This window comes from Excalfactoria chinensis, chromosome 24 (assembly GCF_039878825.1).
Source record: "Excalfactoria chinensis isolate bCotChi1 chromosome 24, bCotChi1.hap2, whole genome shotgun sequence".
Lineage (NCBI taxonomy): Eukaryota > Metazoa > Chordata > Aves > Galliformes > Phasianidae > Excalfactoria > Excalfactoria chinensis.
The window spans coordinates 840759-863050 of record NC_092848.1 but is presented as its reverse complement, the minus strand read 5'-3'; the positions used below and the strand labels follow the sequence as shown (position 1 = coordinate 863050).

Sequence of the window (22292 nt, the reverse complement as noted above, 5' to 3'; positions counted from 1 at the left end):
ATGGGTGCTGGACAGACACAAACCAAGCACCAGGAGCAGGGGCTGCTTGATGTACCAGGGGGTCCCAACACCCCACATCACCCAGGGGCTCCCAGAGGGGGGCTGGTGGGGGGGAGAAACCAGAGCTGCCCCTCCTGAGCTGCGCACTGCTGTGTGTGTGTGTGGCGTGACTGAGCTGGGAGGTGAGAGCAGGGGGAAACCACAGGGAGGCCCGGCACAGGTCAGCACTGCTTCTCAGAAACCTTCCTGGCTCCCACTGCACTTCCTGCTGCAGGGATGCGCTGCTGGCACTGCCTCAGGGCCCACGGTGAAGTCCCCCCAGGACCCCCACCCCATGCACAAGCAATTGATGGCAGCTGCAGCGCTGACCCCATGGACCAACGCTGTGCCCCATGCTCCCAACACTGCACCCCATGCACCCACACTGTGCTCCATTGCACCAGCACCGTGCCCTTGCCCGTGCCACACACGTGGCCTCCCCACCCCTGTTTGCTCTGGGTGCTTTGGGGACAGGATGGAGAAGGAAATATTTTTGCATGATTCCCCTCGTGTCTTGCACAAGTCAATGACAAAGCAGCCATGGGGACAAAAGCAACCCCTCCCTCCCCCCCCCCCCCCGCCTTGCCCTGGGGCTATGGCAACTGAGCAGCACCTGTGGGACTGCAGGGGTGACATCAAAGCCTGCGATGCAGACACATCCCCCCCCCCCCCCGCCACCACCCCCCCGCTGTGGTTTATGAAGATTTGACTAACTTTCTCCGCTCCAGGGGGCAGAGACGGGGGGGGAACAGCAAGGGGGGGCCCCCAGAACGGAGCCACAACCATGAGGAATGGGGCAGGGGGAGGGCAGGGCCCCCACAGTGCCCCCAGCCTGATGGGAGCAGCAGTGAAGCTCAGGGCATGGGGATGGATGAGCCCCGATGCCGCAGAGCTGGGGGTGTCCATCAGCTTCCCCTCCAGCTGCTGTAGGAAATGGGAACCAAGCAGCAGGAAGGGGAGATGGGGAGCTGCCATGGGGTGCACAGCTGGGGAGACAAAGTCAGGGTTAAGGAGCATCTTCCCCACCCTGCATGAGCTCCCCGGGTGCAGGCCGTGCCCCAGGGGGAACAGCTCTGCTATAAACAAGCGCCTGCCGGGACTTTCCTGTCCCCATGTGTGACAATTGCCAGCCCCCCCCCCCTCCCCAGCCCCCAGTGCCCTCACTCTCCCGAGGGCTGCACTGGTGGCCCAGGTGCACTGGCTCGCCGCAATGCAAATGTGGGGCCAGATATAACCCTGCTGGCACTGGGGCAGCAATGGGGGCACAGGGAAGGACATGTACCCACTGCCCCCACCACTGCACTGTGCACATGGCTTCACTCCAGAGACAACACAGGGCTGGGCTCAAATCCCATTGCCCCATGGCTTTGGGGAGCTGGGAAGGTCACAGTGGGGCAGCACAAAGCAGTGGGTCCTGGGGAGACACCGGAGAGTAGAGACCCACAAGGTGATGTGCTGTGGCCCCACTCACCTCCCAGGCACAGCCCCACAGCTGGAGGGGACATTTCATGCACCACGGAGTGAGTTTCAACACAATGAGGGAAACGAGTTCCCCTCTGCTCTATCACAGCACAGCAGGCGATAGGGATCTCTCTGTCATAACACCAACTGAACATCTGGGGCTTCTAAGGGCCTTTGGGTGTGGGCAGAGGGGGTTTTACGCATTAAAGCAGCACTTCAGTAGGGAGGAGCTGAGGCAGGGACAGCCCTGGTGCTGCGGGACATGCAAGGGAAGGCGATCCCAGCTGCCCACGCTCTGCTCAGTCTGTTTCAGTGTCATGTTTTATCCTTTTTTCCCGGACAGAGCAGAGAAATGGTACACGTGGAGGTACACACCATTTTTAATAGATGACTGGGTCAAAGTTCCACAATATGTCATTGTTCAACAGCAATGAGCAACCACTCATGAACGCCAGGCAGCGAAGGCTGAACCGAAACGAGCACCCTGCCCTGAGAGCACAACAACACAACGGTGCCGTAGTGGGAAACGGTGCCTTTGGGCTCCTCCTGAGCCCCACAGAACCCACAGCGCTGCTCCAGCTGAGCTCCCAAGGTTGTGGGCTGCATGTGGTCCTGCCTGGAGGGGAACGAAGGGCAACTGAGGTGTATTCCAGGATTCAGTGGTGATGTGAGAAGGAAAGCGGTGTGATACGCGCTCTGCAATCTGTGCTGCTCCCTGTTGGAATGGAGAGGTGCTTTTTGCTACACGAGGATCAGCGTGCAGGGAACCACTGCGTCCCCATGGAGCAGCATGAGGGAATGGGTGCTGAGCAGAGCAATGGCCAAAGTAGGGACTGATCTGAGCCTTCCCAAGCATGAAGCATCAATTCTCCTTCCTTAGCGCCATGGATAAGCAGGATCTCGTGCTCCTGCAGTGCTCTGCAAGGCAGCTGATCTGTCCTTCCTGGGACGTGGCCTTGGCTTGGACTCAATGATCTCCGAGGTCTTTTCCAACTGAAATGATTCTGTGATTAGTGGGGAAAAAAATGAACAGAATTCCCACTCTGTACCTTGAGCTTGAGGGAGGCAGCACCGAAGGAACAGAGCAAGGCCAAGGGCAGAATCAAACCAGGTATTTCTGACCAAATACCTTCCTTCTGGAGCTCTGCACCCCGACCCCCTTTGCAGATGGACCACCGCAGATATCACACTGACAAAGACCAAAGCAGCGTTGGTATGGAGCCGCATAGGGGACACAAAAAGCCCACGGGAACACATCCTGCCCATGCAGAAACACTTTGCCAGGAATAACCACGCTCAGCAGAACCGTTATCACACCAATCTCCCACACCGTGACTAATGACACAGCTGCAGAGCAGTGATTAGATGAGAAGAACCGTGTTATGAACCATCTTCAGAGTCATCGCCGATGCTCGTGTTGCAAAGCAGCACCTTCCACCCCCAGGGAGATCCCCACGTCCAACCAGACGGCGCGATGGGGCTGCACACCCCCACATACAGTGCTGAGATCTCCTGGTGCTGCTGTAGGATGGGTGGCTCTGTGATTGGTGGCCATGGGGACACGGAGGGCACAGGATGGGACTGTGTGCGCTTCAGACCCAGGGAAAACCTCTATAAATGAATGCATGATCCCTCCCAGGTGAATATTTCTGTGTTTTGGTGATAAGACCATCAGGGCTGTGACAGCAAGAACAAGTTCTTCCTATACGTCTGACCAAGCAGAGCGGATGGCAGCAGGGAACGAAAGCCTTTTGCGCCGTTAAAGCACACACCATGAAAACAAAGGCACGTTAAAAAAATAAAGAAAAACACTCTTAATTTTCATCAAGTTCATATAAAAACTGGTCTGTGCCTCTGGTAATCATACAGTACCACTCAGCACAGCAGCTAGGCATGGATGCTACAAAACACGGAGTAATCTTATTAAAAAGAATAATAGAAAACATAAAGGCGTCATCGCCTTTCGGCACTCAAAACGGGCATAGAAAAACACAGGATGATGTTTGTTTGAGCCCTTTAAGCCCAGGTGGGTTCCCTTCCTCTGATGCCCTGGGAGATGCCCACCTATTTGAGCAGCACGCGGTGCTCCCCGCGCGCGATGTGCGAGGAGAACTCGTACCGGTCATGGCTGCGGTACCCGCAGACGTTGCACTCAAAGGGGTCACGGAAGCCGTGGCAGCCCATGTGGATGGTGAACATCACGTAATCCAAAAAGAGCACTCGGCAGTGGTCGCAGCGGTACGCGCCGATGGCCTCCCCTTCCTTGTTGATGACCTTGAAGGCGTCGCGCGGGCACACGGCCGGCGGTTTGATGATGTCGTAGGGCCGGGGGAAATCCTTCAGGGCTGGCAGGCCATTACGGGGCATGGGGAGCACCGGACCCTGAGGGAAGGGGGGGTTGGGCCGCTCCTCGTGGTTGCTGTCTGTGTCCGTGGAGTCGTGGCCGCTGTTGTTGGGGGACAGGGCGCGCTCCCGCAGCGGGACGTGGCTCTTCTCATCGCTGCCGTTGGGCACGTCGGCACGGGGCAGAGCGATGGGGTACAGCGTGCTGATGACGGGGACCATCTCGGGGGTGGGCGCCGGGGGGGTCTGAACCAAAGGGCGCAGGGCTTCGGCCCCCAGGAAGGAGATGGCGTTGTTGATGGCTTGGTCCATCATGCGGCCCGGCACGATGTCGCCTTCCTTCTCGTAGACGAAGGATGAGTTGTAATTGACGTCAAAGCTGTGACGTTTCTCACCTGCGGGAGAGGAGATGCATCACGTTAGCAGGGGGTGATGGTGGTATGGAAGATCTGCGGTGCTCCTCCAGAGGGCTGCAGTCTCCGGGAAGCAAAAGGGAATGAAAAATCTGCTGCAAAAATGGAGAACATCTTGTGCAGGTCTTCTCACATCAACACCAACAGAGACTGGATGCAGCCCACATTACTCTGCACCCACCCAACAGTCTTTCTTTACCTGTCGTTAGACGTTAACACGTCGTTAGGCAATGAAATCCATATCCTCCATTACCTGCTGACTATCACAGCCTGTCCTGTTGTCTTCGACCTCAACAGAGGCTTTCAGACATCCAACAGTTATCTACATGGACACAGCATCTGTAGAATATGTAGAACCCAATGCAGGGTGAGCAAAAGAGGGAAAAGATGTGTCCCCTCTCTGGGTGCGATGGAGCTTTGTGAGATCTTGGGTTGGCATTTGGGATTTGAGTGCAACCCCAACCCTGGTCTCCAGGAGGGGCCATGGGTGGCGTGGGCAACACAGCAGAGCCTCAGCACCAGGTGCAAAGAGGGGAGAAAACTGCACCCAGAAGAGCTCGAGTCCCTTTTTTGATGAGTATCTAGAAATAACTAACTGAATTCTGCGGTTACGTGAAACAGAATCGTTCACTCAACAGCAACAAAAAATAAGAAGGATGAAGTGCTTCATGTGCGAGAGGCTTTCAAGCATCAGATCCACTAAATCTCTTAGTTACGGTAACTGGAGAAGTGCAGATGTTTATCAGTCACCTGTCAACACCATGACTCAATGTGTATGAAACTCTTCAGGTTTCACTGCAGAAAACCAGGAGCTCACGTTTCTCTTATAAAACACTCAGAAAGGTTAAAGAACCACAAGAGTAACTGCTTCCAGCCCTCAGCCAACCTGTGATCCATCTTCACACAGAAGGCAACAAAGTGATATAGCACATTTGGGTGACTCATAGAGCAGTTCCGGGCAAGTGAGATGTGAAAAGAGTGAAAGAAAAAAAACCCCAACACACACACACACATACACACGTGTGTGGCAGAAGCAAAAATACACAGAACTCCCTATAGATTTGGAGAGCAAAGTGAGAGCAAAGAACAGGGAAAGGTGATGGGATGGGTCACGTTGTGCCCAACGTTGGGATGTTTTACCTTTGCAGGGTGGGAAACTGAATGCATTAGTCTGAGTTAAGCTGCCACAGGAAGCGCCACAGAGTTGTTGCAAGCAGCCAAATTGAAGGTTGAATGCATGGGAGACCCTGTTGGTTTACAGAGCAGCCAGCGGGGAGCTGAGCATCCCCATCAGAATTCACACTTGAGCCGTAGCAGATGACACGTCTGCTGTGCTCGCTCTAAAACACACTTCGGTTCTTGCAATGAGATGAGGTGTGGACACTGGGAACAGGGAGGGCAGCGGCTTCCTGCCGCGCTAAGCAGGGCTGCCCACTTCTCATCAGCTCTGTGCACCTCCACCACCATGAGAAACATCCGAGCCAATGGTCTCGGGGAAAGGCTGGTTTTGCAAAGGAGGAAGCAGAGGTCTATGAGCAGATGCTCGGATGGTGGGAACGGGCAGAAAGGCATCAGCTGCGCTGCTGGTGTTGATTTGGGTCAACTTTAGGTGCGGCTCAGTGAAAAGTGGAAATCTACAGCAAGATGTGAAACACAGAACGATAAAGCTTCCATTAAACCCTTCTTCCTTCACAGCTCCAGGAAAGGCTGAGGCCAACGTCTTTGCAAAGGCCTTTGAAGGAGGGCACGGTGCAGAGAACACGCTCTGCTGCCCATCTCCTCATTTGAAGCTCCTATTTGTGCCACTGGAGTTACGAAGCAAAATCATCATAGCAGACAAGATTCCTCATGCTTATAGGGCCTGCTGCAGAGACCCCAAGTCATAAGGAAGGTTTTTTTTCCTCCCACTCAATATGATATGGTGACAGCCCAATGCAAAACAAGGGCCCGTTCCGCCCAAGATGCCTGCAGAACAAATCAGCAGCATGCTTCATGCAGCCCTTGGTCTCAGTGATCCCTACGGGGCCCTTCCAACCCAGGTTGTTCTACAAGTGGCTGCAGCAGCGGCTGTGTGCAATGCGATGCGTGCAGACTGAACTGATAGCAATGGTGAAACACAACGGGCTGGAGCTGAACTCAGCATTAGAAAAAGGAAGCTGAAGGTTTTCAAAAACATTTGCATTAATGTTTTGAATCACAGAGTGACATCTGAGGTCCGATTCCCAGCCAACAGATTCAGCATTAAGTACCCAAAGGCACTCAGACAACATGAGCTGGAGCTGCTTCACCTCTGCGCTAAGAGGTGACATCTAAAATGCATGTTGAGATGTCTGAATAAACGTGAGCAACCTTTACAAACACTGAAAGCCCAGTGCTAACTCTGACCCTAAACCTCATCTTAACCTTAACCCTAACCCTGACCCTATCCCTGAACCTAACCTCACCCATCCCCAGCTATAGAGCTCCTAAGTCAGCTCTCTGTTTAGGACACAAGAACTGCATCTTCCTTTCCTAGAATCAAATGAAATTAACAACATGAGACAGCCAAGGGGATCGCTGACGCAACCTGCCAGTCCTGCATTCAGGAGCCCAGGGTGCAAGCGTGATCATATAGAATTAAATGCAAAGAGAACTCTATGGAAACATCCTGCAGCTTAAGTGACCACAAAAAAGGGCTTGATATTCTTTTTAACCATGTTGAAGCTCAGCAGTTGACTAACAGAGAATTCATGCCTTTCCGTCTCTGGGCCTCATCCTGCATGTGCATGCAGCAAGAATCCTATTGCCCCCAACAGCACCGACTCTCCACCTAGAAAGAACCCAGCAGAGAACATTCCACAAACGCACAAATACAGAGCACAGAACATGGGAGCTTGTGAGGTAGAAACTGCTGCACAAGTAGGTACAAAGCACAACAGCAGCAGTTCTCAAGCATCCAGAGAATAGAGTCTTTTAAACCCAAGATCTACAGCAAATAGCTCAAACCACGTGAGAAAACGGCTGCTGCTTTGTCTACCCCCTTCTGTTGGGCTGTGAGCTTGGGGAGGACACTGGCAGAGCACAGAGGACCTCACCATGGGCTGCTGCCCACCTCTGCAGGCTCAGCAGTTGCACACGAGAAGGTTTTTGTTCTTACCAATGAATTTCTGGGGCATGGAGCTTTTTCTCTTTGCCACGTTGCTCGCCAGCCTGTCCAGCACCAGGGCTCTCTCGGTCCCCATCTCAGCCTTGATGTGCCTTGCCTCCGCGTTGGCTGGGTTGGAAAAGGCAAAAAGGAAGAAGAAGAAGAAGAAAAAACAAGACAAAAATGTGTGAAAAGGGAAAAAGAAAAAGAAAAAAAAAATAAAAGGAAGAAGTGAAGGGTTTAATCTCCGGAGTTCACCCCAGTCATGAGCAGGAAACAGTTTGGAGGTCTGTTGTTAAGGTGGGTCGTTGCTTTTTCGGTCGCTGCTGCTCTCTGTGCGGTGGGCACCGCTGCGGTCAGCGGGAGCAGCACTGAGCACAGACAGCGCTGTGCAAAACCAAAGCAAAGGGAAGCGTGAGCCCAGCGGGCTGGACGGGCGGCTGCAGAGCATCACATCGCGCTGCTGGAGCCGGAGCTCTGTTGGCCTTTTTGCTTTGAGTAAGAGCTGCAGACACCTGCAGAACCAGCCTGGGCTCCCACCCAGCGCTCAGCCCCACTCCAGAGATCACTCACTGCCTTCTCACGAAGCTGAAGAACTCTGCAGTGTCCCACTGAGCTCATACAACCTGCCACGATTCCTTACAGCCCTTCTTTTCAAGCATCCTCCCTGCTCCATCTCTTCTCCCCATCAGCTCCTTGAGAACTCTCTCTTCTTTGGCACATTTGAAAGCATTTGGTGTTTTAAAGCCTATTCAAAGCTCCCAGACTTTGAAGCTCAGAGCTCAGAGAAGTGCACATGTGCTCTGGGATCCCTCCCTTGAGCCTTGGCCATGGGGTGTCTCTGGACCACAGTCCTTGGACCACGGGATGCCCTGAGGATCCTCCTATTCCCCAGAGCTCTCCTCCAGTGCCCACTGCCTCAGGGAAACAGCTGCAGAGCATCACAGCGGGGTCAGCCACGCTGCCACCTCATCTCACAACTGCCCAACTAATAACGAGCATAACTGCTGCAGCTTCACCCCCCAAAACCAACGGGTATCGGTGCTGCTGCTTTGCTATTAAAGGAGCACGGAGGGCTGCAGTGTTAGGGACCACAGCAGTGTCAGCTGGATGCCTTTACAGAGCTTGTCCCTTCCTTTTGGGGTTTGCTGCCTAAGGAGAACTGGGAAGAGCAATTTGCTTTCCCAAGGCAATACCAAGGTAGGAATACTGGCTCCTGGTGGAGCACAGAGATACCTGAAACACATGTAGCATCAGCTACGTGAGAGAGAAGCAGTGCCAGAGAGCAGTGATTTAAACACTGCTGTCACCTCAGTCCTGCTAAGCGCAGTTCTATTTAGTGCTGAGCTTAAATTACAGTTTGCTCAGCTCAAAGGTGCACCACCACCCTTCCATAGCTCCGCGTGCTGCACTTCCCTACAGACCTCCCAGCCCCTCCTCACGTGTTTATTGTGACTGCAGCTGGTATCAGATGGGTTTCAGGCAGCACAAAGCGTGACTCACCAAACCTCAGCCAGAACGGGTCGGTGATGTTTGTGCAGCTCCTGGCTCATGCACGTTGCTGCCAACTCCTGTGATGAGTCAGGAGAGCCGGGGCAGCAGCACCTTGTGGGGCTTTTAATTCTGGAGCTTCTGCTCCACAAATGGTCTGATCCCTTCTGAGCACTCCGGGTTACCTACAGATAACAGCTCATGATCTGAGCTTCCCCAGCCCAGTCAGATCCTACTGTGATTCTGTCGTGATGCCGAGTCATTCATAACCATTACTTCTTTCAAAGCAAATCCACACCTGCCATGGATAAGGACACGCTAACGCCTGCTGTTTCTTCATGTGCTTTTCTCCTGCCATGCCCATACCCAGCAGGAGATCCCACTCCAACTCCAACCCCGATTTAAAGAACTCATTATCGAATTCAAACACACGTCTAACTATAAATTTCAGGTTTGACTGGCAAAGAGTAACACTGAGAGCTTTGCTCACAGTTACACACAGAGCTGAGCAGTCAGAAAGCAACCCCAAAGCCCTGAAGCACTCAGCCCATTTCAGAACATGGTGTAGGAACACCCTGCAAGCTGAATGGTCCAACAGCACAGCCAGAAAACAGCAGCATCTCTACAGATGCTGCAAGAACCTCTGCAAACAACATCCCCCCCTTCCCCAGCTCCGGTCGCTGTGCAGAGCACGGACAGCAGCACCTCTCCCATAGTGTGCTGTTTCCATAGCGTGGTTTCTCTCACCCCATAAATGCGAGTGTCATTTTTAGAACGTGTGGGCATTGTATTCAAAAGCCTCAAGCACAAAGCTGAGCTCGAATTAGAGGCATTGCTTCCTGCCTCTTCTCAGTGTGGTCACTAAATAATGGAGAGTGGAGCCGAGGCGGGTTATTGTGCAATGAGAACAACGCAACCAGAGATCATTATCAGGGCCCGAGCGGTGCTCGAGCAATGCTGCTGCATGAAGCTGCTCTTCAGAGGTGTTTCCATGCTGCTGGGCCAGGAACGTGCAAACCTCGTGTTAAAAAGCAAGCAGGATGGGAACGGCACTGCTGGCGCTTGGTGGTGTTTTGGTTATATGGGCAGCAGCACACAGAGATGGCTTCGTGTGGGAAGGGAGAAATGCAATGGGGGCAATGGGAAAAGGGTCCAAAGTCTGAAAGCGATGTTAGAAATGAGCACAAAGTGCTCCTCTTTGGGAGGGGAAAAATAACTCAGAAGCACCAACCAACCCGCCGAGGTTCCCCTCTGCTCCGCGATGCCGACAGCGGAAAACTGAACGCAAAGAAAAGGCCTCAGCAGGATGGGAGTTCCTGTTCTTTCTCCATGAGAAACCCTGCCTTGTGTTTCCAGGAGGGCTGAGAGAGCACAGCCACGTCGTGTGCTGGAAACTCAACGTTTCCTCTGCGACCACTTTGAGGCGCTGCCACGCGCTGCAGGCTGTGGATAGGAGCTGCTATTCTGAAATGAATGCGAGCCATGAGAATGGTGTAAAAGCAGAGATGGAGGGTGGTATCATGTTTTCCATTTTCCCGCGGTGGACACCTCGGGGTGATTGCCATCGTGACAGTGTGTACTGTAACACAAAACCACAGTCGCAGCATGCACAAGTTCTCATGAAAACCAAAACTTGCTGACGCTCACACAGCCAGCTCCTTTGACTGATGCTGTAAAGCAATGATTGCTTGCTGGAAAGAGGCAGCTCCATGAGCCCTGTTCAACCATAGCTTCTTCAGGGTGGTTTATCAGTGCATGACATGCAGACCTTCCCTGCATGGGGTATGGATCCTCATCGCATGGAGTTGCCACCAGATTGCTGTGGGTTATTTGGACACAGCTTGGGATGAGCCCTGCCTGAGTTCTGCTGCACAACTGCACGAGTGAGCACAACTTCTGGGTTACCATGAGGCGGCCTTCTTTAACAGTGCCGTCCCTCTAAATGTGTCACCTACAGAAACGCTGCCTGGAAGGTGTTTTAGTTGTATTCAAAGCCATTGTGACATTAGAAACAGTGATTCCAAGGAAAGCGTTCTGCTGCTGACCTCCCAGGGGTGCGCTGAACCGAACCCATTGGGAGACACTGCACCCCTGAGTTCCTAGAAGCCATTGGAGCAAAGCCACGAGCTGACATCTCACCAGCCACCCTGTTTGTAAGTAGCAGAATGATGTGCAGGAAGAGAGAGAAGAGCCCAGCCAGCCATGCGAGGCACTCACCTGGCTCACACCCGCCGGTGTTCTGCAGGTACGTGCGGCATCGCTCCTTGTGCTCCTCCAGAGAGCTCCTCTGCTTGTAGCTCCGGCCACAGAACTCACACTTGTAGGGCTTCTCCACTGTGAAACAGAAGGGAGAGTGAAATACCTGCAGGAACACCCAGCCACCCCAGCATTCAGGTGTATTGCTGCTGGCAAGCTAATACTTGGCACGTGGAGAATGCTTTACATTCCTGTTGGGCTTATGAGCATGGAAACTGCCATAAAATTGGCATTACTGGGGTTATATTAGGGCTCCTGCAAAGCTCTTCTCATCCCTAAGCTCCCTAAGGGCTGACCTGAGCTGGCAGCTCCACTCAGCATCACCTCCCTGGTGCAGAACAGCAACACGCTGCTACATCCCACCTGCCCAGCATTGCTCCGTCTGCACTGAATTCTTTAAGGATTTCACAAAAGTGATAAAAATGAGACCAAAACAAAACCATGTGTGGGTTCAGTTCATTTCCAAATGACCTTATCGGAAAGCACATCATGTTCCTAGTTCACTTTCTTTATGCTGTGCTGGGAGCACAATGTGCTGTGGGGGTACGGTGACAACAACCGCTCTCTGGCTCTTGGCCAGACCCATCTCATTCACTCACATCAGGTAAATCTTAATTTCAGCTTTGATTCTTTGTGAGGTTTGGGTTTTTACTTTTCCTATGCAGCTCTGTGCAGAGATAATATCTATCATTTAGAACATCTGCTGTCTTTCTGGGCCCCCTTATAAGGCAGGAAATCAAAGAGCAGCGTGGTCTGGCTCTTAAAGAATTGGAAGAATTCATCCATTTCTACCCAGCTGGTTCTTCGTGTCACCTCAGCTCTGTGCCTCCATTTCTCCCACCTGTGCAATGGACACAACGCCCTACACCAAACCCGAGGGATCACACTGCAATTGTGGAGCAGGTTAAGAAGTTCAGATGAAAGGCACTACCCAGCACCGAGGTGCTACCGGCATCAACGCTGCCTTTGGTTCTGCTCCTACAGGTGTTGGAGCACATCTGGGGGAGAGTCAAGTCCCAGGATGGCCCCACTGGGTTCCATTGGATCCCATTGGGTTCCATTGGGTCCCATTGAGTCTCACTGGGTTCCACTGAGTCCTACCAAGTCCTCTTGAGTCTCACTGGGTTCCATTGGGTCTCACCAAGTCCCAGTGAGCTCCATTGGGTCTCTCTAAGACCCACTGAGTCTCACTGGATTCAGTTGGGTCCCACTGAGTCCCATTGAGTCCCATTGGGTCCCATTGGGTCCCATGGCAGGGAGCAGTCACTGCTCTTTGCCAGCTCCTGAAAACCACTTTGGTTGCGCAGACTTTGCTGACTATTCTCTGCACGCCGTGTCCTGGTGACACACATCTGAAACACATGAAGTGCCTTTGAAGTCACTTACCAGAATGTGTCCTTAAGTGACCCGTTAGCGCATCCCTCCTCTGGCAGGCATAACTGCAAAGATGACATTTAAAAGGTTTTTCCCCTGTATGTAGCTTAATGTGGCGGAGGAGGTTACCCTTCTGAGTAAAGGAAGCTCCGCACTGATTACACTGGAATGGCCGCTCACCTTAAAATGACATACAAAAAAGGACATTTAATGGTTATGTGGGTATCGCGCCGTCCTCGTACCCTTTCCTTTTTGGAAGGGGAAAGAATGAGATCAATTTCTGTCTACAGAAACACACAGCCCTTCCGCTGGCTTCAGTGGGAGTTGGGTGCAGCTCTGGTGTCAGAGCTTCTCATAACACACGTATGGAAACCACTGCACAGGTTTTCCATGGAAAGGAGTGGTCTGGAGGAGGCTGATTCCAACAAGCCAGCAACTTTGAGAACGAAAAGAAGAACTCTTAATCTTGCAGCTCAGAACCGAAGATGCTCGTTGGTTTGTTGCGCGAGAACAGCACACAGAGAAGCACAGCACACAGACTGGAAATGGCAGCACAGAAACCATCTAACCCTTGTGTTGGGGCTGAAATACTTCAATGACACAGTGCCTTTCATCCAAAATCCTTAATACGCCTCACCAGTGCGCTGCTGTGACATGGGAGACCCAATAGGGCTAAGTGGGTAAAGTGAGGCACAGAAACGTGAGTGATTTGCCAGAGATCCCCATGAGGGGAATCAGCAAAGCCCAACCTCAGCATCCTCTCTGCATCCCAGACCGTCATCCTTTCAGTATTTAGGTCTTGAAGAAGAAGGTGGGATATTTACCGGTGTGGCTACGCTTATGAACCATCAAGACATTGAGGCTGATGCAGGCTAAGCCACAGATATCGCAGGTCATCTTCCCACTCGCTGGCCTGGCGTTGTCATAGGAGCCCAGGTGTCTTTCCAGCTTAATGCCTTCATATTCGTTGTACTCTCTGGGGTAGGTGTAAGGTATTTCGGATTCTTCTGGGGTTTCCATGCGTTCAGAACTTAAAGCACTCTCCTCCCTGTCACCGTATTCATTTTTCACTTTAACATCATCTGCAGGCAAAACAGAGCACAAAAGTAGGGGGGGGGGAAAGGGGGGGAAGCGATCATCTTAGATAAAATACCCACCAAAAATTACATAAACATCTATCAGTCATCTCCCCAAGAGTTTTGCTTAACCTCACCAAGATAAAGAAACACAGACAGACCCAAATCCCCGCATGCCACGTGTCCTCACTGAGATAAGCCCTGTTGGTACCTTTGGTGGATTATTTCCTTCTGCAGGTGATAAAAGCATCACGCAGTGCAAAACCCACACAGGGTGCTGCTGCTCAGGATGCAAAGGGAAGCACTGATCTGTACAACCCAGAATAACCCACAGGAATTAAAGCCACGGGGCATTCCTGCAAGGTGGGAACAGAGAATGGCATTGGAAATGTCCTGCGGCGCTTCAAGCGTGGCCAAGAACTGCATCTGCTCTGCTAAGACCTCCAGTGATCTCAGGGTAAACACTCCCTTCAATTCATTCTATTCGATTAATTCTAATCAATTAATCCTAAGCAATTAATTCTAATCTTCGTTTGCCATTGCAGGGTTAATCCAAAGATCTCCAAGATTTTGAGAAGCATCTGACAAGCTCCACGCCAACTCACAGCAAGAGCAGAGCAGAACACGGGGCTATGAGTAGGTACCATGTAGTTTACCATGTAAACCTATGAGCAAATGGGTCTCACAGCGCCAACTGTTGATGATGCCCAAATTTCCTTTCCCTATCAACTCCAGCATCGCAGCACCAGCATTACAGTCCTTCCCAATTGATGGAGCAGCTTTCATCCTGTTTAACACCCACAGTTCTGTCCAGGCTGTGGCTGAGCCTTGAGTTCTGTCTCAAGTTGGGTGAGGAGAAGCGTCATGAGATCAAATCTATTGCATGCTGTGTGAAAGCAGCGCTCTCGTGGCCGCCTGCTGCTCTGTCAAGTGGAGGGTTGGGCAGTCAGCACGGCGCTGAATCACTGATCCCTTCTCCAAGTGCAGAACTTGGGCTGCTGAGTGTGTATTAGCTCCGGTTCTGAGTAATAAACCACATCAAATGCTGAGAACAAACAGCAGTGGCAGCGAAAAGGAGGCGGTGACATAAAAGCAGCGCTGAAAAATAAAAGCCCGGCAATGAATACTTCCATAAAATCAACATTTTCAGCCGTATTTTGGCAACAGCTGCTCCTCCAAACTTGGTGTTGGTGCCATGCTCAGGTGACTGGGACAAAGATGGAGGGAACTGGTGGCTGGAAGCTGTGTTATCCCATGTAGGAACCAGAGCAGAGAGGAGAACTCGGAGAGATCCCTCAGAGTGCTCCCCTGGATGCTGGCATCCGCTGCCCTTCTCCATCACTGAGGATGGAGATAAAGAGGAAAACTCCAACACAACACAAGGAGGAGTATGGTCAGCCCACAGTGAACCATGGGGCTGGGGGGGGTCTGGCACAACCACAGCCCTTCTCCAGCCCCAACGTTATCTCCATGCATCACCAGAGGCACAGAAAGCTCTGTGAGATGGGGAGAAGGGTGCGACATGCCACCCACACACCCCATCGCGATGGGATCGGGAATTTCTAGGCTGGTCCCTCTTAAGCAAGAGGAAATCAACAGCAAGCAGAAAGGGGCGAGGAACGGAGGGAAAACAACAGCTCCCCCCAGCAATAACAGAGCTGGGTTGTTATCTCAGGAAAGCTGCAGCCAGAACCACGCTCAGCTCAGGGCAGCACGGGGCAGAAAGCAGCGGCACGCAGCAAAGCAAAGGCAGGAGGGCTGAGCGCGGGGTTTCGCTTCCTGGGGAGGTGGCTGCAAGATGAAAGACAGGCTCCAGAGTCATATTTTTGTTTCACCTGAAACGCTGTAAAAACAATGGGGTCTGGAAAAAATCCAACGCAAAGCAGCGGCGGCTGCAAGGTGAGTCACCGTGTGAGCAGCGCTGCGTGCGCCCCATCCAGCAGCACCAACAACAGGGAGAAACAGGGGCTGCATCAGAGAGGAAGGCTCAGAGGGACCCCCTCCCCACGCACATGTACACACACCTTAATTATACTTAACACAGCATCGCATATAGAAAAATAGATGTGCAGGGTTTGCACCGCTGTGGAGCAAAGGTTGGCCGGGGTGCAGTGAGAAGCACCAGGTGGAGCATTGGGAGCCACTAAAGGAGCTGCATTGGGGGTGACACCTCGCTGTGACACCTCGCTGTGACACCCCCACACGTGCAAAAAGTCCACGGGGGGAACAAAGGGACTCAATCACAGCGATGTGGCACTTTAATGGTGCTGCTGATTTGCTGCTGCCATTGGGAGATAATGAGCGCCTCGCCGTGCAGATGTTCTGTCAGATTACAGGGAAAAGAAATAAAAGAGGGAAAAGGGAAAAGCGCTTCTTGACTGCCACTTCCTAAGCAGCCAATTAAACAAACTGTGGAAGCAGACATACAGTTTACTGGGTGCTGACAGCTGTGGATGGGATTGGGATCGGGGCACAGGACGCTGAGTCTGTGCATGTAAAGGCTGTGTGGTTCTGTCAGGGATTAATTAACCTACAGCTCATCCCCAAAGCAGCTGCACGGATCCATGGCCATGCAGGGACTGTCCCTTCCCAGACCCACAGTCCTTTTGGGAGCCCCCAAAGTCACACCGTGTCCACGTCCCACTGCTTGCAGAGGGATGCAAGGAAGGGGGGCTTCACATTCAAGGGGGGTGGAACAACGCTGCTCGTCACTTTCCTTGCATTTGGTTGTGCTACTTCATTAATAAGCACGTCCTTCAGTTGTCAAAGCACAATGTGGTCTATGTTGTTGTATGATTATTACAAGGATGACACAACTTTTAGACGTAGAACAACGCCTGTTACCTCAGAGGCGCTGTGGGTTGAGCCCAAACCCAACCACAGCTCCTTAAAGCGCTTTGTTCAGACACTGAGAGGGGGGTTAATTAAGAGTCTGCATTCCGACCTGTGTCTTCAGTTGCCTGACTGACATTTCCCAGCCATCACCAACTTTTTGCCAACCCAGAAGTGCATTTCTATAGGACTTTCCTCCTGAGAGACATTGACGTGGGATGGATGGAACTGCTAATAAAGGGGAAATGTAACCCCACAGTGAGAGCACCCCACACTCCGACCCCAAGCCCAAAATTAAGGGGTGCTCTGACAGAGCTGGGGGTGTCCCTGCCCAGCTCAGGGGGTGAGCCGGGTGGCCTCATGGGTCCCTGCCCACTCAGACTGTGCTGGGACTCTGTGAACAACAGGGGACTGATCTGAAACCCACACGGAAGGGAAATACTCTTCAAGGAGGCAAAGAGCTCACAATCCATCACACGACACCGAGTGCCCATTCTGCCCCGCGCTGCACCCAAAAGCGTCTCACCAACCAACCCCACATCACTGCCTCGAGTGCACAGGGGGGCAAACACAGCAGGGGGAGAGAACGCGCTGCTCTGCCCCACACCTGCCCCAGTCCCAGGGGCGGCCGCTGCCTTCTGCTCCCGGCAGCATTCCCACCCGGCGCAGGGCTGACAGCAACGCGGTGCCTCCCTTCTCCGTGCCCCCACGCAGAGCCCCGCAGGGCTGCACGGCAGCGCTGATGCCGCGAGATAACCCCGGGCGCAGCGCTCGGAGATGGAATGCGCTGATAAAACGCGGCGCTTCCTCCCCGGGCTGATAAGTGCGTGCGCTCAGGGCTCGGTGGGAGCTCAGTGCAGCCCCCCCGTGTCCCTCCTCAGCCTCACAGCCACCACGAGGCTTGGTTTTGTCGCATTTCATAAGCATGGAAGGGAGCTGACAGTGGTACACCCCAAAAGCTTCAGCATCGGATGGGGGAACTGAGGCACAAAGCAACCAAAGCCTTGGGTTTGGGTCCCCGGGTGACTCTTGGGTTTGGTCCCCAGGGATGCAACACCTTTTCTTTCCAACTAAAGGGCTCTGGGCTGCACAGAGAAATGGGGGACACAGAGCAACCCCCCCCACCTCTGCCCCAGCGCCCTCTGAGCAGACACAGGAAGCGAGTGCTGCTGGTAGGGCTGCAGTGAGCGCACACGTGTGCACCGCAGTGCAGCTTCCATCCCCTCTAGGCAAAAGAAGGTCTTTTTTTTTTTTGCTTTTTTGCTCTTTTTTATTATTGTTATGTGCACGTTTTCCATCACGCTTTGAATTTCCCCATCACTACAACCTCCTGCTTGCAGCTGCCGGAGCCCTTCCGCAGGGTTGCACTGTAGGATGGGTTGCTCTGTGTTGGCTGTGCAGCATCCCACCTCCAGCAGCTGCAGTGCAGAACAAACACAGCCCACATGCTCAGCAGCACCAGAAAGGGTTTGAAGCAATGGAGCATGGAGGAGGGGAAAGCAGAGCTGATGTGGTTGGATATAAGGGGAAAACTTCTCCAAAAGAGCAGTCAGGTGCTGCAGTGAGAGCCCAGGGAGTCACAGCATTGAGATGTTGTATTATGGGATGCGGTGTCATGGGGAGGTATTGGTGGTAGGTGGGCAGTTGGATGGGATGATATTGGAGGACTTCTCCAGCCTCAGTGATCCCAAGAGTCTGTGGTTCTATGAAACAGTGGTAGGGTGGTCAACAAGTTGGCAATGCTCTACGTGCTTTGGGATCTGAGGGCAACATCAGATGCCTCTGGGTGTAGGAAAGGCTCACGCTTTCCACGTTCAATAGTTAAAAATGTGAAATGTCCCTTTTTAGGGTCAGCGGAGCAGAACCCACTGGCCCAGACGCCGCAATGTACACAGCTTCAATCACAGACAAGTTGGAAACCCAAACATTTTGTTGTGGCCCAACGTGAAGTCACTGGATCACAGAACCACAGAACAGTTCGGGTTGGAAGGGACCTCGAGATCACCCAATTCCATCCCCCTGCCATGGGAAGGGCTGCCAACCTCTAGATCAGACTGACAAGGAACTAACAGAGCCTGGAACAGCCTCTCATGCCTGCCCCCCAGGACAGCACATCCATTCCAGGCAGGAATGTCAGCAGTGCTGCAGGTTCAGGCTGTGAGCTTCTGGATCAAGGGAGAAACTTGAGGTCCCTCACCCTGTGTGCACGCAGGACGAAGGCACAACAATTCCAGCAGGACTGCTCCGAGTCCAGGAGCTGTTTGTTTTCTATTACACCCAACACATCCTTCCTTGTCACTCCCACAGTACGACCACACGCACAGAAAGCCAAACGACACCCTCTGCTGTGTGCCATTCCCACTGTACCTCCTGCTTCTCCATTGGACTGACTGTGCTCCTTCAGCTCCTCCGCATTATCCGTGCCCTCCACCTCCTGCCCTTTGCTCAGGTCGCACTCCTCCAGAACCTCCTGTCCCTCTGCAAAAAGCAAAGCAAGCTGTGAAAAGAAATGCCTATTTCTGCTGCACTGTTTCCAAGCCATCACCCCAACCCCCAGCATTGCTCTTTATATTGCTGCACCCACTGCAATTCCATCGAGGGAATTTGTTGCCCAGATTCCCAGACACGGTGGGAACCAAATCTTTAATAAATCAAATCATGTAACCATGTCCTCATCCTCACATTCCCCTCCACACAAAAGGGAAGTACCCGGGGCTGTACCTGAGACCTTGGGCTGCTCCTGGGGATTGCTGAGGTCCATGTTGCTCTTTGAATCTGCAAAAGGCACAGAAAACCACCCTGAGCCACTCCAGGTTGCTCAAAGCTCTCCCGGTTTGGCTGTTAATCTGAGCGCTCCGTTTTTCTTCTTCACTGGAAGCAAAACTGAAAGAGCAAAACTCAAATCGTTACCTGACGATCATCACCTTTCAGTGCACGGGCGTTTATGTATGTCCCGATTGAGAAGCTCTGCGTTTCCTGCTCTCAGTACAGTCTGTAGCTCAGAACCAACTCGCCCTCATCCCCTCTGCGCCCCATAAGAGGTGACACCGATGGAGCAGAAAGCACCAGGAAGTGCCACAGCCCCTATTCCATAGCCAGGAACAGACCCTGCGGCCCTACCAAGATCTGTTGGCACTGACATGAGTCCAATTCCCATCTAGGAGCTGTGATGGGGATCCCATGGGATGCTGGAGCCCGCAGAGCCCTGCAGCTGTAGGCTGGCTTCCAGACTTCACCCTCCTCACTGTTTCACAGTGCTTCCTTCCTCCTTCTTTCCCTCTCTCTTTTTCCTTAACAGATCTGAACATCTTTCCTCTGCTTTGCACATAGCCCAGGAGTGACCCCAGGAGGAACAAAGCCCATTCCTGGTAGTTAGGTAAAAGCTAGGCCAGGAGGTGGCAACCACAGCCACATTCACCTCATTATTATCTATCTGTGCCACCACCACACATGGAACATGTCTGTGGTCTCCACAACGTCAACATACAAACTCCGTGTAGAGAAATGGAATATCCAGACAGGGCAGCCCAGAGCTGCATGGGCAGATGAGCCCAACAAAGGGAGCAAAACCAGACCTGTCCAACAAGGAAAGCAAAAGCGGATCCACCCAGCGCAGCTCCTCATTTGGCTCCGCTGCAGCCCTAAAGATGAGCAATCTGCACCCATTTCTCAGCAGCGGGTCTCAGAGCTGTGCTGGGGTGTGGGTGGGGGGTTGGGTTGGATTTGCTCATCATGGTCTTCTCCATTCTGAGTGGTTCTGTTGTGTGAGTCTGTGCTGCACGTCGTTCCCATTAACCTTCGTGAGCTCCCACCAAAGGGCAGGAAGAAAAGGAGAGGGGGTGAGGATGGGCCTTGCAGTGACCCAGACCATCAGCAGCCCGAGCTCCTGGGGCTGTGGATGAGTTGTGACACATTGCCAGCTATGAAATAATTAAAGCAGACCTCCTGCCCTTGCACGAGTACAAGCTTTTCATGGAGCCTCTCTTCTTAGAGCCCTGAATTTTACCTCCGTCATAAGAGAAGTCACAGGACTGGACAACAAGAAGTTCAAATATTCACTCCATCCGCATAAGAAATACCCAATTACCTCATATTTAAAGCTTCTAATTTGCCTTTGTTTCATTTTACCATAGCAGGAAGCGTGAAGTGCAGAGAGGCAAATGGGCCCAACTGTACCCAGAGCACCGACATGGAAACATCAGCCAATGCACAGCACACAGAGAAAGCTCTCCCTGCTGTGGATTCTGACTTCACACCCAAATAATACAGACACTTCATTAAACAAATCCTCCCAGCTCTGGAAATAATCAATGCTTAGGCAAGAGGGCCCCATTGGGCCATTGGCTGCTTTATCTGGCTGGCACTGCTTTAACAGCCCGCTGTGATCAGCAGGACTCAGCAAGCAAGGCAGAGGGTGCATCTCAGCACCGTGAGTGGGCCCTGCGTGCTCTGCTCAGCACTGAGACCATCTCTGTGTACTGATCTATGGTAAACCATCACAAATCCCTGCCCACGGGCACTGCTGGGCAGCACAGCCCTTCTCAAGAGGCCTGAGTACAAACCGCCACGGAGCATCTCCTTTCTGTGCAGAAGCAGCCCAGTCCTTGCATCACTTCAAGCCTCAGCATCCACTCACCCCTCCTTCCCCGTGCTATATTCACCTGAAGAAGCTCCCCGTAGGCTTAGCAGCATCTCCATATTCAACCCCCAGCATCAACACTCAATCTCAGGCCTCTTTCCCAACTCAGATACTCCGATCCCAATCCTTCACAGCTCTGAACACACGTGCCGCGATCCCCGAGTCCTGCACAAACACTTCACTTCTCCCCCGCATTCCAAAGACACGAGGTGGGAACTCACAGAGCACGTCGGTCCTGGTAGAGAGGGGTCCGAGAGCCGCAGGGTGGGCACCGGGCACTGGGAGGACACCGGGTGCCGTGGCTGCAGCCGAGCACAGAGCTCTGTTAGGAAGCAGAAGTGCCGTTTCTGTGCCCCTGAGAGCCGTCCTCGATCCTCCCGTGCGCTGCGCCAGGAGGCAAAGCGAGCACGAATATTCAAATCGGTCGTTAAAGGAGCGGCGAAGCACCGCAGCGAGCAGCCACGTCAGTGCCCCGTCCTGCAGCCCGGCCCGTCCATAGAAGCAACAGAACGATCTACATGGATTTTAGCTGAAAAAGCCGGGGACGACCTTACCTCTCTGCTTCCCAAGTGAGAGCCACACCATTGCCTTCTTACTTCTCGACCCGACAGCGCTGCAGAGCTGATGTCCTTTTACATCCCCTTTGCCATCAGCCCTCTGAGCACAGCACGGAGCGGACGCAACCCCTTCCTCCTCTCGGCCTCTCCCCAAAGGCACAACACATCAACAGAAAGCAGCCCGGCCCGGCCCCAGCCCTGCAGGAAATCTCCCACCTCCACGCACCGAGCAAAGCAATGCAGCCCCTCGTGCTCCTCACGGATTTCCCACTGACCTCAGCAGCACTCGGGACCCATGGAAACAGGGCTGTGCAGCACTTGTCACAGCCGGAGGTAACGCTGTTTGACACCGCCTTCTACACTGATTCCATCCCTGAATACAACCTCAGCCACACGGGCTGATCCTCCACCCCACGCACAGCCCCAAACCCAAAGGGCTGTTTCCACGTTAGCTCCTAAAAGCACCAAAACAGGAAGGCAAAGCGACTTCTTCAGCAACTGCAGCTACAAGAGGGAGGAAACGAAGCCACGGAGAGCAGAACTGCTGCTGAGATACGGTGGCAGCCCTCGGGCAGTCCCAGCTAAGTCAGATCGTGTGCGAGATATTACTGCAATGCAAACACGCCTTGTAGAACCCAAAGGACGCGGATGCTCTCCAATAACCAAACCCTCAAGTCATTAACACAC

The 22292-nt window shown here is 52.9% G+C and overlaps 1 protein-coding gene across 2 annotated transcripts; it reads right to left on the bottom strand.

Annotated features, from left to right (window-relative positions):
- Positions 1–3564: 3564 nt before the first annotated feature.
- Positions 3565–21635, bottom strand: IKZF3 (IKAROS family zinc finger 3). Of its 2 annotated transcripts, none has more exons than XM_072356616.1 (8): positions 21603–21635; positions 19131–19184; positions 18754–18887; positions 13326–13584; positions 12514–12681; positions 11089–11205; positions 7393–7509; positions 3565–4238 (listed from the first exon to the last, which is right to left on the bottom strand). In XM_072356616.1, exons 1-8 carry the CDS (start codon positions 21631–21633, stop codon positions 3565–3567), a joined length of 1554 nt encoding a protein of 517 aa, XP_072212717.1. In that variant the 5' UTR covers positions 21634–21635. The 2 variants fall into 2 exon arrangements, with proteins under 2 accessions (XP_072212717.1, XP_072212718.1); XM_072356617.1 differs by having other exon boundaries at positions 13326–13583; positions 18777–18887.
- Positions 21636–22292: the final 657 nt, after the last annotated feature.

What these genes read in the sequence shown, in the direction of transcription:
- IKZF3 (XM_072356616.1), bottom strand. Translation starts at nt 21,633, where the DNA reads ATGGTGTGGCTCTCACTTGGGAAGCAGAGAG. An exon ending in CAGTGGGAATGGCACACAGC is followed by an intron (nt 13,585 to 18,753) that starts AGAGGGTGTCGT and finishes GTTTTGCCTGCA; the next exon opens with GATGATGTTAAAGTGAAAAA. An exon ending in TCACTTAAGGACACATTCTG is followed by an intron (nt 11,206 to 12,513) that starts GTAAGTGACTTC and finishes TCTGTTTCACAG; the next exon opens with TGGAGAAGCCCTACAAGTGT.